General features: G+C 39.1%; 1 protein-coding gene across 1 annotated transcript in view; it reads left to right on the top strand.

Annotated features, from left to right (window-relative positions):
• Positions 1-16,266, top strand: part of tns1a (tensin 1a) — a gene marked incomplete at its 3' end in the record, with an annotated part of 120,580 nt that overhangs the window by 66,070 nt on the left and 38,244 nt on the right. The window contains exons 5-11 of the mRNA XM_082525346.1: positions 3,300-3,341; positions 10,034-10,083; positions 11,531-11,702; positions 11,880-11,930; positions 12,018-12,140; positions 13,478-13,542; positions 14,081-14,164. Of these exons, the coding sequence (XP_082381472.1) occupies positions 3,300-3,341; positions 10,034-10,083; positions 11,531-11,702; positions 11,880-11,930; positions 12,018-12,140; positions 13,478-13,542; positions 14,081-14,164 (587 nt within the window). The remainder of the gene's footprint in view (positions 1-3,299; positions 3,342-10,033; positions 10,084-11,530; positions 11,703-11,879; positions 11,931-12,017; positions 12,141-13,477; positions 13,543-14,080; positions 14,165-16,266) is intronic.

Raw genomic sequence — 16,266 nt, 5'->3', positions numbered from 1 at the left:
AGCCTTCCGCCACTTGGCTACACCTAGAAATTCTGTCCATAAAAATTATGAACAGAATCGGTGACAAATGGCAGCCCTGGCAAAGCCCATCACCCACCACGAACGAGTCCGACTTATTGCCGGCTATGCAGACAAAGTATCCTTGAGAGGATGAAGAGCTGATCCAGTGTTCCACGACCAGGACGAAAACCGCATTGTTTCTCCTGTATCCGAGGTTTGACTAGCAGCAACCTGGCATAGACTTTCCCAGGGAGGCTGATGAGCGTGATTCCTCTGTAGTTGGAACACACCCTCTGGTCCCCTTTCTTAAAGATGGGAACCACCACCCGGGTCTGCCAATCCAGGGGTATTGCCCCTGATCTTCACGCAACATTGTAGAAGCATGTAAACCAGGACAGCCCTACAACATCCAGAGCCTTCAGTAACTCTGGGCTGACCTCATCCACCCCAGGGGCTCTGCCACCAAGGAGTTGTTTAACTGCCTCAGTGACCTCACCCTCAGAGGTTGGCGGTCATCCCCTTTGTCGCCAAACTCTGCTTCCTCCACGGAAGATATGCCAGGGGATTAAGGAGGTCCTTGAAGTATTCCTTCCACTGCCCAGCAATTTTCTCAGTCAAAGTCATCAGCACTCCACCCGCACTATACACAGTGCAGGTAGAGCACCGCTTTCCTCTCCTGAGTTGCCTGACGGTTTGCCAGAATCTCTTCGAGGCAGTCCTCCCACACCTGAGTTTTTGCTTCCGCCACCGCTCGCGCCGCATTCCGATTGGCCTGTCGGTACCTATCAGCTGCTTCCGAAGTCCCCACAGGCTAACCAAGCCCGGTAGAACTCCTTCTTCAGCTTGGTGGCTCCCCTCACCTCTGGTGTCCACCATTTGGTTCCGGGATTACCACCACGGCAGGCACCAACTACCTTGTGGCCGCAGCTCTGTGCAGCAGCTTCAGCAATGGAGATGCTGAACATGGTCCATTCGGACTCAATGTCCCCTGTCTCCCTCGAAATGCTGTTGACTCAGGCTCCTTCCCCACCAGAGAGGTGACATTCCATGTCCTGATTGCTAGTCTTGGTAGCCAGGGATCTGACTGAGAACCATCACAGACATATTCTCTCACTATCCCCTTATCCAGCTTTACGTCAATCATCTTGCTTAATACAAAAAGAAAGTATAAGGATTGCAGTAAAGGGGGTGGCTTTTACACACAGACTTTTAAAAAGCATCCACACATCCTGTGGTGCTTTCAGTAATTTGGTATGAGCTATGCGGATGCTGCCACACTGAGCAGAAGAGGAACGATAGAGAGCCTCAGTGAAAATCATTATTCCCTTTTCCGTTAAAGCTTTCTGTTTTAGAGGATAAAATGGGATTTATGCACTGCGACAACGAGACTTGAGCCATTTTCATTTTAATGAGCTTGAAATTGGAGTTTTCATTCATTTCCACAAAGAATGCTTGCTCAGCAAATGTTAGGTCATGATTAGAAAACCAGGAGAAATACCAATTTGATCATTTCCCTTATTTGTAGTGAGTATTTAATGAACTCAAATATGAGAGGGATCAGTTGGTCCTGTTTTATATTTTTATGATTAAACCACCAATAGTTTGACCAAATTTGGAAGATTCCAGGCTACAATAACTACTTTTCACTTATTTACTTTGGGCTTTGGTCTTTTAAAATCACTGCTGCAGCTTGTTAAACAGTCCTTCGGATTTGTTTACAAAGCTCACTGCAACCTAAGACCCTGTACTTAACTCAGTTAAGAGATTTTCCTTAAAACATGGATCAAGCTCTGTATCTCTGTGCCTCTAATTACATACTTTCTTTTTCTTTCCTTCTTTCTCCATCTCTGCCTTGTTCAGGGACAGACATGCACAATTTAAGAAACTGATTTGAAATTTTAACTCTTTATATACCTTTGAATGCAAATACTGTAAAAACTCACAAAATGTCATGAAATTAGTCAGCAGAGACTTCATGCAATAGGATTTAATTGAAAAGTATGACAAGGAAAACTGGATCCAAACATACATCTGTATTTAGTTTGTCTCAGTTGTTAGTTTGGTCAACCCTAAACACCCAAATACCCTAAAATAAGGACATTTGAACTGGCATCAAAATCTGAAGTAACCTCAAAACAACATTTTTAAAAAAAACGTGACTGATAGTAGATTTTTCGGAGCTAATACTGATGCTAATACTATGCTATTGCTATACTGAACAGAGAAAATTAAGTATTCATTGTTTATGGACTTTCCAACAGTGTTCTAACTTAATATGTAGTTGGCAACTTACCGTGAAGATGCAGATTATCTCCACTCCACCAAATGCTAAGTTGTGATGCTACTCTGCTTTGTGTGCTACAGACTCTCCTGAGAGTTCTGTAATCAAAGGACTTACTGCGCTTTGCTTAATAAACTATAGGATGATGCTATTGCTCAATCACCAAAAACATATTTGTTATGCATTATGCTCCATACAACAGAAAATATTTTGGCAATATTTATGCTAATATGACTATATCTTTGATAGGAAAATGTTGGCTGATTATATAGAGAAATAGAAATGTTATGGTTTTTGTATTTTCACAAAAAATTAAAAACAAAAGAAGGAATAGTTACTCTTTGTGCTTTCAACAGCGGCTGCAATTTACTTTACATTTGTTGCCTATCTTTTTGCTTTCTTGAAGGGTAAAACATACCTTAAAGCCAAATAATCATATAGCATCTGCTAGTTGGGGTCATTGTTCAAAAAATTAATATATTAATGTAAAATGTAAACATTGCTTGTTACTTCTTGGTTCTTAAAAGTATAAGAGAACGTTAATTAGCAATTTGTTTAGCTACACTTTATGTTACGCTTATGGTACTCTGTAACATGATCTGTCTTAATGATGACACACAAAAACATCAATAAAAGGCTGTGAATAAACATGAACAGATAGCAATAAAGGCTACAAGCCTGCCTGCCTTTGTTACCTGTTGAAGATCAGGCTCTGACTGCTGGGCTGGAGTCTGCATACACTCAGCTGAATCGAATTTAATACAGTAATGCATTACATTACTGTATTACAGGCAAATGTAATGTTGCATTACATTGGAACATGTTACGACTGAAACCTACACACACTGAGTGAGTATGGTAGGTGACTGTCACCCAGGCAATAAGTGAGAGCGGGACATCCAGCAAGGAAACCTGGTTCTCACATCTCCTTCTCATCTTTTTTTCTCACCATGTTGTTTCTTCCTTTGTGTGAAAGAAACAATGATTAACCCGCTGACTGTCTCACTTTTCTCTCCAGCCTCCCACTCCTCAGCTGCCATTAAAGCATGTAGATACACCGGTAAGTAACACTTCTTCTGCGTAAGTGTAATGCCAAGAAGACATGCTTTAAAAGATGTTCATTCATAAAAGCTGCTATTGTTATTGCAACAAGACGCTGGAATAACAATCCTCAAGTACATTACTGTATGAAGCAAAACATACACAGACACCTGGATAGATACAGCTATGTACTTTTTTTTCTCAAGGTTCGTGCAAGACCCCTCAGTTCCTGCAATTACAGAAATAGCACAGTTCCATATATGTTGCACCACATGCATGGAACTGAGGTCTGTAGAGAAATGGTTTCCCCAATTCAGTGTTGAAGTACTTGAATCACTTTCACAACCCTATATAACACAAACATAAGCCAAACATTACTGTCAATTATCACAAGCCAGCCTCAGCTATTGTGGCTGAAAGGGAGCAGTCCAACCAGGTTTCATATAATTATGGAAAACCTTCACAGAATAGCGGAGGAGCCGATTAATGCCAATGGCTAAGGTTTTAATTTGAGGCGTCCACATACAGTTTCTCAAAAAATCCAATTATTAAGAAGCAATAAATGTAATAACAATGACTCAGCAGGCACTGAAATATGCTGTGCTTTGAATAGTATGTTTTGAAATAGAGAAACATGTGCAGCAACCTACTGTAGAAACAAATGCTAACTACAGACAATATACAGTGCAAACTGCACACATGAGCTCTGATATTTGCATTAATTCATGTAAAATTACTTATTACTAAATTAAACCAACTAAGGAGAGTCTCCATCTAGTTGTATATTTATTAGCTTTGAATCAATAATTTAATCAGGGAATAATTCTGTTAAGCCTTGATCTCAAACATGGTTCACTTTAAATCTTACAAACTGCAAAAGGTACAAACTGCACCATCCACTACATTTAGAACTCAGTTTATAGACCCTTAAAGACTGGAGCATATTTTTCCAATGGATAATTTCAGACTGCATATGTTCAGATGTTCAGGTTAGCTGAGGTGTCTGTTCTGTGCCACTGTAAATGAATATGTGGTACATACCTGAAATTAAAAAAAAAATAGTAAGCTGTAGAGACATATGTTTCTGCCAGTCCACTGCAAATTTTCTCTTATTTGTGCCAGAAATCAATGCCAAGTCCTGGCTAGAGACTAGGCATGCTTGTTCTGTCTGACATTGCTAACAGTGGAGAGTGTAGGCATAGGTGGCGGGGCCCCAAGAACGGAAGAGCTAAAAAAAACAAAACAAAGAAAGAACAGAGAAGAACACTACCAATGTAAAACGAAAACTGTTATTTAATGCAAACCAATCCAAAGGTCGCAATTAATCTTTTTGACTAAAAGGGTTCCTTTGTCTTTGTCTCCTTTTTCATAAGACCAGAGGAATTTTGTATTTCAAAAGATAAAAGCAGAATTCTTACATCCTTGTTTTTCCTCCTCTCTTTTTTTGTGTGTCTTAATGAGTCCATGTCTACATCCAATGTCCCCCGAATGTTTAGATCAGAAGCAGGAGATGACTCAGAGTGGGATTATTAACACAGATCGGCATGTACACACCAGCTTATATAGAGATTTATCCGCAGTTTGTGCCTTGGGAGATAGAATGGAAGATGATTATGTCTAATGTGCTATATGCAAAGAACAAACAAACTAAAACAGACAAAAGCACAAAAACACCGTCAAAAAATGAGAAACAATGACCAGACACATTTTATCTTGCTAGCTAGCTTATACAACGTAGTTAGTGTCCTCCTATTGCTGTCCAGGAAGTATGATTGAAACACATCCAGAGGTACACAGCTTTAGTTTATCAAGAGCATTCTTTAGTTAGCTTTTTGCATTTGTTGTTAGCTACCAATCTAAGCAAACATAAGGCTAAAGTAAACAGCACATTGTGCTAGCTAGCAACAAATTAAAGTGTGTATTTAGCCACAAGTACTTAACTGCATGCAGAAATTTAGTGTTTAGCACATCCTGAGGATGAAGTTGGTTATGTCTCAGTGTTTTGAGCAGCTTTTATGGATGTTTTAGAGTGCCTTTTTATTGTGAAATTAGGCTAGTGTTGGAAACCATTCCAACAGCTATGAATTGCAGCTCACTACATCTTGTCAAACACAATAAAACAAGCTGCAAACATGTGAAAACCTCCGCCCTCCTCTTATTGTTCAATGTTTATTAATCAGCGATACTTTTTAATATTTTTAACATCATTCTATCAAAATATTTTTTTAAAAAAACTGCATTTAGAAGTGTAAGTTATATTCATCCTGTTCAGTTAAATACAAGCCATGTGTTGCGGCTTCATAGAAATGTCATCTTCTTGTGTAAACAAGCAAGCAACTGAGATTGTGAGGAAATAAGGCATACTGATGAGAAACACCAGCACTAAAAATACAAAGACAGAGGCTACTAATTGTATTGACTATGGTCTTGTTAATCTTTTTAAATTGTAACTATAAAAAGTTGTCACAAACAGTTTGACAGTGGCATACTGGTATTTGGGACTAAACATATACAGTCCCTTCCAGACATTTCCAATAAAAATTGTGTTGTATCGTCAGCTGAATTTGTGATCCTAATGTATCAACCATGCCTTTTGTTTAACCAGTAAGATCTCTGTTGTGGTTGTCATGTATTTTTATAGCATTCCCAGTGTTATCCCATTGTATCAAGTTGCCTTTTATATATTTCACAGATATAGTGTTATGCTTATTGGTTAATATGTTGAGGAGTTGTCATGGTATCCTCTTCTCTCTGTACTTAAATCCTGGAGTCATCATTTATGAGGTTTTCCGTGTATGTGTGCATCTGTGGTGTGTGGACCAACATGCAGATGGAATATTTATTTGGTTAGTCCATGCAGGATACATGCATTGTGGTTTTGACTCAAAATGCACCATTGTGATTATAACAGAGTCAGTGTGGGGCCTACTGAGGGTCATCCAACGGTATAATGGGGATTTTTGAAATCAGTATTTAGCATGGAAGAGTGGATGCACAGATGTAAGCTCTACCTAGAGAAGAATCAAACATAATTCTAACAGACAGAAAATGTTATAAGGGACGATCGTGGCCCAAGAGTTGGGAGTTCGGCTTGTTATCGGAAGGTTGCCGGTTTGAGCCCCGGCTTGGACAGTTTCAGTCGTTGTGTCCTTGGGCAAGACACTTCACCCGTTGCCTACTGGTGGTGGTCAGAGGGTCTGGTGGTGCCAGTGTCCGGCAGCCTTGCCTCTGTCAGTGCGCCCCAGCTGTGGCTACAATGTAGCTTGCCATCACCAGTGTGTGAATGTGTGTGTCAATGGGTGGATGACTGGATGTGTAAAGTGCTTTGGAGTCCTTAGGGACTAGTAAAGCGCTATACAAATACAGGCCATTTACCATTTTACCATTTTATTTTTATTCCACACTTTATGTAACCTGTTATTCCATGCTGTTGACCATATTCTTAAGGGTAGTTAGGAACAAACATTTACAGGACCCAGACACCACACAAGCACACAGGATGGTGAAAGATATCAGCCAAGAAAAGCTGCAGGGGAGAGAGGGGCAGTCAGATATAATGAGAGATAATAAGACCAAGGGAGGAGTAGTTCCAGAGAACAGAAAGTGGGTGGGAGGGAGGAAGAAAGATAGAGAAAGTAGGGAGAAGACAGCTGAGAAGGAACGAAGAAAAGGAAGATGCATCATGATATATTACATAATCGCTGAACAGGCTCGGCACAAATGGAAGGGACTCTAACATCTTGACCATGAGGATGTTGGAGAGAATGAACGATTAAGCTTTGACCACCTGGATAATCAGTTGAAATCCCAAAAAAGAATGAGATGTACAACACCAAATTTTTCTTGGATTCTTTCGATTTTATCAAAAAGCCTGGTATTTGCAGCTTTATCGTTGCTTAGAAACAGAGAGCAGTGGGTCCTCGCCATGCCTTTGGTCAGCACCATTCGAATGCATTTTGCCAACCTGCTTCCTGGCTGGAGGTGTAGTACTGGGTTCCAATTTGGCAAGGTAGGCCACTCCCATGGAATAAAGGTTTTTTTTAAATTTATGATTAAAAGTTGTAAAATAACTCAACTTAAATTTCTTAGTGCCTTTTAACCTATGTGTACTGCATTCAGTCTTCTCCCACTATTTCTCTATGAGATACGTATATTGTAAATATAGAAATGAATTACTCAAAAATCTTTCTAAAATATTTTTAAACTGAGAGGAAAATAATTTATTTGTGATAATAAGATAAGTAGTAGTCTGTGGTAAAATGACAAGACAATCTCAACCATTAAAAGTATTTAAAAAATGGAAAGGAACTAAAAAAGGAATTTGTCGGAAATGTTAACGTTTAACAAATTAATGGCTAAGCATTAGAAAATTGAAAACAAAATACATTAATTACAAAATACATTAACTATTTATGTATTTTTAAATATATAAAAAATGTACAGTGTATAAATATCTAATATATAAAGTATCTAAATATACACAGACACAGGTGTGAATAAACAATTGGCCTATCATGGGTGGGAAACCAGAAGGCCAGAAGTAAAACAAACAAACAAAAAACTGGGTTACAGAGTATATAAAATAAAACAAAACAAAGTAACCAAATGTCAGTGTCTTACAAAAAAACTTCACGTCATCACAAACATGATGAATGAATTGGTATAGCAAGACAAAAGTACATATACGCATTTAAAAGTTCTTAACTTACAGTAAAAACAAATTTGTTAGCATAACTGAAATTAAACTGAAGCTCCTCCTGAAACAAAAGCAATTAAAAGATTAGAACAATAAATCAAAATTAGTACATATGAAAATTAGACTATTACTAGATTAAACTGCATGTTAATAATACAGATTAATACTCCATTCCAGATGCCTCGAAACTAGGTCAGAACTTGGGAGTGACATCTCTTAAGAGTTCTTGCAAGTTCCAGGAAAAGTGATTATACGTGTTTTTTTGCACTTGAAAGAACACATTTAAAGATCTCATTACTGTTGTGCTTATTTAGTGAGCCAGAAATACAGAACAGATTAAAAGTTTAGTTCTACTACAGTTTACAGTCAGCGCCACCATCTTGGATTGCTAACTCAAGGTATGCTAGTCTACTTCGACTGTCCAAATGGGAAATCTGAGTGAAGGGGGTCTTCTGCAAAAAATGTGCAATTAGGGACTCAATTGCAATTTGGAACTTATGATTTCTTACTTAGTCAGGAACACACCATAACAGCTGAAAGAATACGACAGATAAACATTTAGAATTGCCCAGATGCCGAGCTGCTAAATGGAATAGTGTCTAAAAATCATGGATGAATGTTTCAAATTGGAAGTTATGGAATAATAAAACAGATGGATAAAGCTGAACTCAACACATTTAAACATAAAAGGTGTTTAAGAAAAGCTTTTTTTTTCAGTCTATTGGCGCTTAGGAAACACTTGGATAGAAAAAAGTTGGGAACCACTCTTCTCCTTTATATTTACAGTAGAAGCAAGATTGAGTCAAAACACATTGCATTGGTCATGCAGTGGCTGTGGCTTGTGTTTTTAATAGTGAACATCAATAGAGAGCTTGGGTACAGATGTAAGTGTGAGGTAGATGCAAAACCCGGTGTCACCGGGCAAACAGTGAACGTTAAATCTCAGAGACGTTTACCCCACTTTACATGCAGATTGACTTTCATTTATGTATCTACGTTGCTGCAGGCTAACAGATTGTCCCTGTGATGTGACATATAACATCGCAACACTTGTGAAGCCTTGTGTGAACAGGCTGTTTCATTTTGCAAACACCATCGTCCGTGGTGCGTTTAGCATCTGGTTCCTGTCAGATCACTTAGAATTATGTGACCATTTTGGCTCATTGGGGTGGGGGGTTGCATTAGCTTTTTCTATGGGAAGCCACTCGCAAGCAGTAAGAAGAGCCATGGGAGCTCCATGTTTAACCTTGAGACACTTCTTGCCAACATCACTTATTTAACCTCTTCAGCGGTGAAGCCGAGCGCTCACTCTTTATGCCAATGTGGGGGGGGAAAGTAAAGTATGTCACAGATGATGTCCGCGGAGATTAATTCAGCAGTCGTTTTGTCTTTTTGGATGGCTTCATCTTCCTGACTCACACAGAGTTATCCCCTCAGCCGACAGGCAGTAAGAGGAAGAGCCAACTCTAGCATCTATTATGCAGCAATTCCTCGACAGTACAGCATATTTAGTAACATTTTCCATCTGCAGCCCTGTCACAGTGAAACAACCTGTTCTCACTCTTCCCTCTGTAAATATCTGGGTAAAGGACAGGATAATTAATTGTGTGCTCGAGTCTTGACAAGACCCCAGTTCAGGATGGTTTTCTGTTAAAACACTCCTCGTTTCTCATACTTGTTTTTGTTTTGTTTTTTTACACCTCTTATACTTTTTCGTTATTCTTTGTCTTCTTTCTGTTGCTCGGTTTCTTTTGTCAAGCTTCTTGGTTGAATGCCTTCTTTTGTCAGCTGCTTCTTTTACTTTTCATCATTCTGTTTCAGATGATTCTTCTCTCTCCATCTTTTCATAGCAGTTTCAGTTTTGTGTCTGTGATCTGACTTTTCCCTAATAGCTTATGTCAGACTGTAATTCAATAAAATCATCATGACTACCAGATGGAGTTTGCTTATGAATCATTTTCCTCCTCTGACTCCCACCATCTGCCTGTGTGTGCCTGTGTGTATGTGCTCACCAGGGATCTACGAGGTCCTGCAAGAGTGTGGAGATAAGGCAAAAGCAGTCGCGGTAAGAAAGCACCATCACACAGCCATGTTGTATTGTTGTTCACACTGCTTTCATTAGGAGAAATAAGGGTTCCATAAGTGGAAAAAATGTAATCTATTTTTTTCTACAATCTAAACAGCATGACTTCTAAGATTACCAAATTAGTCTTTGATAAGCTCTTTAAGTCATTACAGTCCTTGATTATTATTAATGAAGATTAGAAACTGATTGTTTGTGCTGGGTGTGTAGGAATGTAAATTTTCACTCCATATTCTCCGCTGTTTGTCGTTCTTGAAGCATGGCTGTTTCTCATGCAGGGCTTTACCGTATGTCTGCTGACCAAAAACAAAACAGAACAAAAAAACTGCGCTGTTTGGCCGGTGAAATAGGTTGCGTAATATTGGAAGAGGTCATGTCAACAGTCACAGAAGGACTGAAAATCTTTTCCTTTCCAAGAAATATAAGAGTGAGCTGCAGGAGTTTACATGTGATGAAGTGGATGTTTGTGATAAACTCTGTTGGCTAATCCCAGAGAGAAATCAGAGAGTTCAAGAAATGTTCTCACAGCAGCTGCAATCCTGCACTCGAATAGAACTGGAAAACTTGTGATTGGTGCTGATAAGGTTAAAAGGTCAAAGCATCCTTTACAAGATGTGTCCTTCTAAATTGAGTTGCCTCTTAAAGATTTCTGGCAACTATACAGTAACTATGTTGAAACGTACCAGTATATTTTATTAATTTATATTTGTATTTATCATAATGAGATGTAATAAAGATGGTCTTTTTCCCAAACACAACAAAAATGTAATTTTACAACAAGTCAGAAACTGCATGAAAATGAGAAGCTGGGATGGAGATGGTTGCAAAGCGGTTTGCACCGGCAGCTATAACTGTAGATAGACTAAAATAATTACCTACAGTGTGCTATGTAAAGCTTGGCTGATATTAGCTGTTTGCCGATGCACTGGATTTGGCATTTACTGTGTCTACTGTGTACAAGCAGCTTCCCTATTAGCAACAGAGTGACTTAAACTTCACTCTTGCCATAGTATGGACAACTACACATATTAAATATTAGAGAACAAGGATATGTTTTGTATGTTTCAAATGGAAAATAAATGGTCTGATGTTTGTGATTTCTCAATTATCAAATATTGGTATCATTCTTAAAAACCCTTTACTGGTTGGGGGTCTAAGCCTGTATGACACTATATGACATGTGACAAACTCAGTAGGGTTTGCAAATGAATATTGCAGACTGAGCTTAACTCTGTGGACTCTGTGATTGAACTCTGATCAGTGCAGATCTATCAGATCTATATACAATAGAGTTGACCATTCCCTTTGAAATCACAGCTTATGTTGCTTCGAAAAGAACTTGTTGCCAATCAAAAATGTAAAATGGTGCTGTGATATAAAATCTGCCACTGCCAAGCTTCAAGACCTTCTGCACCTTCTACCTCTGCAGGAGTCAGAGTGTGGTTCAGGCCATGGAGGAGAGCTATGAGGTCGACCTGGTCTACATCACAGAGAGAATCATCTCTGTCTCTTTTCCCGCTGGGGCCGAGGAGCAAAGCTACAACACCAACCTCAAAGAGGTGGCGACGATGCTGCGGTCAAAGCATGGCGAGCACTATCTGGTAAGAAATACCCTCAGCTGAAACTGGAGCACAGGACTGTATTGACACTTTTGTTTGCTGTTCGTCAGGTTTTTTGGAAGATGGTTACAGTATATCCTTGAAAACAAAAAACAAAGATTTTCTAAAATGCATCACATGTCCATCAGTTGCTTTGATATACTCTCTTCCTGATTTCAGGTGCTCAACCTGAGCGAAGGACAGAGCGACTTAACAAAGTTAAACCATAAGGTACAAACATGACATATACTGTATATTCATGGTTAGGAAGAACAAAATTCGAAAGCGAAAGCTCATTTGATGGATAATCATTCTCAGGTTCTTGAGTTTGGCTGGCCGGACCACCATGCGCCAGCACTGGATAAGATCTGCAGCATGTGCAAGGCCATTGACATGTGGCTCAATGGAGACACACGCAATGTGGTGGTACTGCACAATAAGGTAAGGCAGAAAAACAAAGTGTAAAAACATCTGTTATAATGCGGCGGTGATGTGCTGGAACATTTATTGGCTGGGCATAGAGATTGTAAAGTTTCCCTCTAAATATGGAAATGTGATTATTTTTTTCATTGCTGATCTCATAAAATCAACATAATTTGTAGTTATTCAGTTTCATAGCTTGACATAAAACATAGTCACTGTGAAGTCACACATTGAGCTATGGACTACTGTTTTAAGCTCATCTAGCTGAAGGTCCGTTAACCTTATGCCGTGGTGAAACGTCCCCACTGAACATGTGAATTTAATCAAAATAATACACCGTGATCACATAATTGGGTTTCACCCAAAACTGTTATCAAGACAGTGGCTTATGAGCCGGATGAGCTACTGTATCACCGGTGTTCTTATTATGTATTCTGGTTGTCACTGTTTTTAACTCATTCACTGCCAGCCATTGGCAGTGAATGAGTTAAACCCATTGACTCATTCACTGCCATTGACGGCTATAGACGTCAATGGCAGTGAATGAGTTAAGGTAATCAGAAGTGAGCATAATTGGGCTAGAGCGCTAACACTTGGCTAGCTTTGGATAACTCTGGCTTGCTTGGTTAGCAAGCTTAGACTTTAGAGATACACAGGGATATCTTATGTATTAAAACTTCTCCAAAAGGTAAAATATCACAAAAACAATTAGGAGTTTCAATTTACTTTTTCAGCTTTGATAGGCAAGTCTAGTGAATGGCATTCAACCTATTTCATAGCCACCAGTCATTCAAAGTATTAAAATTTAAATCGGTTACCATCAGTAAAGATGTTACAAAAGGGAAAATTAGCATTAATTTAGCATTAAATTCTGCTAGTCATTTTAACTATGGCTGGGCATGTACAGGGCATGTACAGGAATTGGCTGCTTGTGAAGCGAGCCGAAAGTTGAGAAACTACAGTTTCTTCATCTTTCAGCCTTGGAGGCTGCCGATTGTTTAGCTCTCACATTTATGCAATGAATCCTCTGTTGTTTCAGAGAATTTGCACATGGTATCCAGATAAAGCAGGACAAGCAACAAAGTTTATGCTCGAATTGAGCCAACTGCTTTAACCAAGCAGAATGATTAAACATTATTATTTATATATAGCTCCAACTTTTGGGTTTCAATTACACGTGAAAATGCTTGAAGACCAATTTATTACCATCGAAGGGGGATTTGTTTCTGCTCTGTTTCTTGGTCATTAATTCAATGATCCTTTTGGAATCTTCCCTAAGTCCCATCAGTTTTCTTGTTACCCATCTTGACTCTTTATATCATTTAAACAAGCCCTGTTTTGTGTTTCTTTCACAGGGGAACCGAGGTCGAACGGGTGTTGTGGTGGCTGCTTACATGCATTACAGCAACATATCTGCAAGGTATCAAACATGTCATGATCAGACACAGCCTAAAACGTGTTAAAATGTAGTTTAAAATGTAGTGTTACATATTAGATTGCATTGGTGTTTGAGTTTAAACAGAGGTGAAGATTTTAGGCTGTCAGCACTGAAAAAGTTTGATCTGCGTGCTTTGATCCTTTAAATCGAAGGGTTATGTAAGGACAGGAGCAACAATCCATCACGGTTAGACCTTGCAGTCTGGGACTTCAGCAGCCTTGAAAATTAAACAACGATGTGATTATAACAGCTAAACACTCGACTCTGGCCAGCTCATTTTTCTGGCTCTGTGAGAAGAAACGCTCTGAAAATGTCATCGTTCTTTAATGCTACCAGATGTTAATAGGTGGGAGGGTTCCTGGGGGAATGAAAGCTGCTTCATAAATGATGAAAGCTGGGGGGTATTTCTAAATCTCAGCAGGTTTTCCAAAATAAAGGCTGTTCTCCTTGTTGTTTTGTAATCTTCAAATTGTTCTGTGGTGAATGATAACATCACTTACCCAGTTCTTGTGTCTCTAAGTGCTGACCAGGCACTGGACAGGTTTGCAATGAGGCGCTTCTATGAAGACAAAGCACTTCCTGTGGGTCAGCCATCACAGAGGAGGTAAGTTATTACCTCACTTCCTATTGACATCTGCTATGAGGTGAACTAGTCTGAACACTGTAGCACTTTGCCCACATTTCCAAAGGACTCTTGCAGCCCATTTAATACTGATGCTAAGGCTCTGAAGGGTTAGTAGAGGATTCAACACTTCTTAGTATTTTTACACAGTTCTACTGTACTTGAGCACTCATAACACTTTATACAACATGTCTCATTAACCACAGCATTTAGGTCAAATGCTTTCTAACATTCACACACATTCACACTCCGATGAACGCATCAGAGAGCAACTTAGGATTAGGACCCTTTCCTAAGGGTGCTTTGAAGTGGCCAAGGGTTGAAGCACTAACTTTCCGATTAGTAGAGTAATAAATCCATGTTTGACAGTTTTGTCAAAATTAACAGAATTATGACCATCAGATTCAAATTCTATATACCACTAATAAGAATGCCAATAAGAAACTAGTTACCTGTATCTAAAAATAGTGCAATTGCAAAACTCAACTCCAGCAGACAAGGCTATAGCTACAGCCGTGAAACTGAGATTCGATTTTTGGATTTTGTTTTTGGAAAAAAGGGAAGAAAAAGTCTCAGCTCCATGCTTTTAATAGTGAGTGTGTTAACTTAATCTCTCCCATTTAGATTTAGAAAAATTCTACAGAGGAAATTCTTTCTATTTTTTTCCGTTTATCACCAATTTTGTTTTAATTAGGGTAATTAAGAGGAAACAGCACCAAGAGAGGCCATCTATCTTGTCTTGTCTGTCTGAGGAATTCCACTGGTGTCTCTGGGGAGGCTGCAAGGCTTGCTGACAGTACATTCTTGTCTTTTAAGCATATCAGAGCATATTTTCTGTGACTTCATCTACACTTTTTTGCAATACAGTGGTATAACTCCAAACCAGAGCCAGTCAAACCAATCAAGAACGGTTAAAAAACATTTGAGCAATTTATTTTTTGTTGTAATTTTCACTCAAGGGACACTGTCTTCTTGTTCTCTAAGTCATAAATCTGCTCCTATTACATTATTAGCTGCCTTTGCATATTAGGCAGGGAGGTGCTAAAAGGCTTGACCCCTCTCAGTTTCCCTTCTTCACATGAGAAGATTGGTGTCTTGATCTGGGCTTTTCAGAAAGGATGAGCAGGAAAAAGGTTATGGGGGATATGCGAAGGAACACAGGAAACACCAGGGGACTTAACACCACTTCATTTAAGCTTGTGAATTAGTCAGCCAGTCATTCTTTAACAGGTCTATAGGCTTGCCCTCTGCCCCGCTGCTATTTCCTGCTTTGGATATAATTATCTCTGCCCCCAGAGACTGGCAGCATTATGGTCTGGAATGTGTGACATTAACATCAAGAGTGGGAGATGATCTTAGGCCGCTGCTTCCACGAAAGCCAGTAAAAGGCAGGATTAAAGGTGTTCCGTGTAGCACGGAATCATTAAATGATTAGTGTGAAAATAGTAGTATGCAGCAGAAAGCACAGTGAACGTTTGTGTAGAGGATTCGAAGTGTTCTGATTTAAGTTATGGGACAAAACATCATTAATCTGTTTTATGTGCTTTTCTAGTTGTTCACAAAGAACTTGAATTGAAATCACAGGAATAAGGGTCACAGTACAGTGAAGTGATGGCATTAGCAGAACCCCACATACCCCAGCTTTATCTTACTCCTGTAACTTTCAAATTGGAAATCTGTCTGGCTAAAAATATAGACTCACTGGTCACTTTGCTAGGTGTAACTCACTAGTACCAGTGTGGACCACCTTCAGTTTTTCTTCATGGCATAGAGTTAACAAGGTGCTGAAAACACTTCTCAGAAGATTTCCGCCCAAATTTATATGACAGCATCAAACAGTTGCTGCAGATTTATTGGCTGAACATCCATCATGTGAATCTCACACCCCAGAGGTGGTCTGTTGGATTGAGATCTGGTGACTGTAGAGTTCATTTGAGAAGAGTGAACTTACTGTTAGGTTCATGAGTTTTGTGACATGGTGAGTTATCCTGCTGGAAGCAGAAATTCAAATCAAATTCAAATTCAAATTCAAATTTTTTTATTTGTCACGTACACAGTCATACACAGTACGATATGTAGTGAAA

Source organism: Aulonocara stuartgranti, assembly GCF_965226115.1.
Source record: "Aulonocara stuartgranti genome assembly, chromosome: 23".
Classification (NCBI taxonomy): domain Eukaryota; kingdom Metazoa; phylum Chordata; class Actinopteri; order Cichliformes; family Cichlidae; genus Aulonocara; species Aulonocara stuartgranti.
The sequence above is the reverse complement of the archived record's forward strand: the minus strand, read 5'-3'. Positions and strand labels throughout refer to the sequence as shown.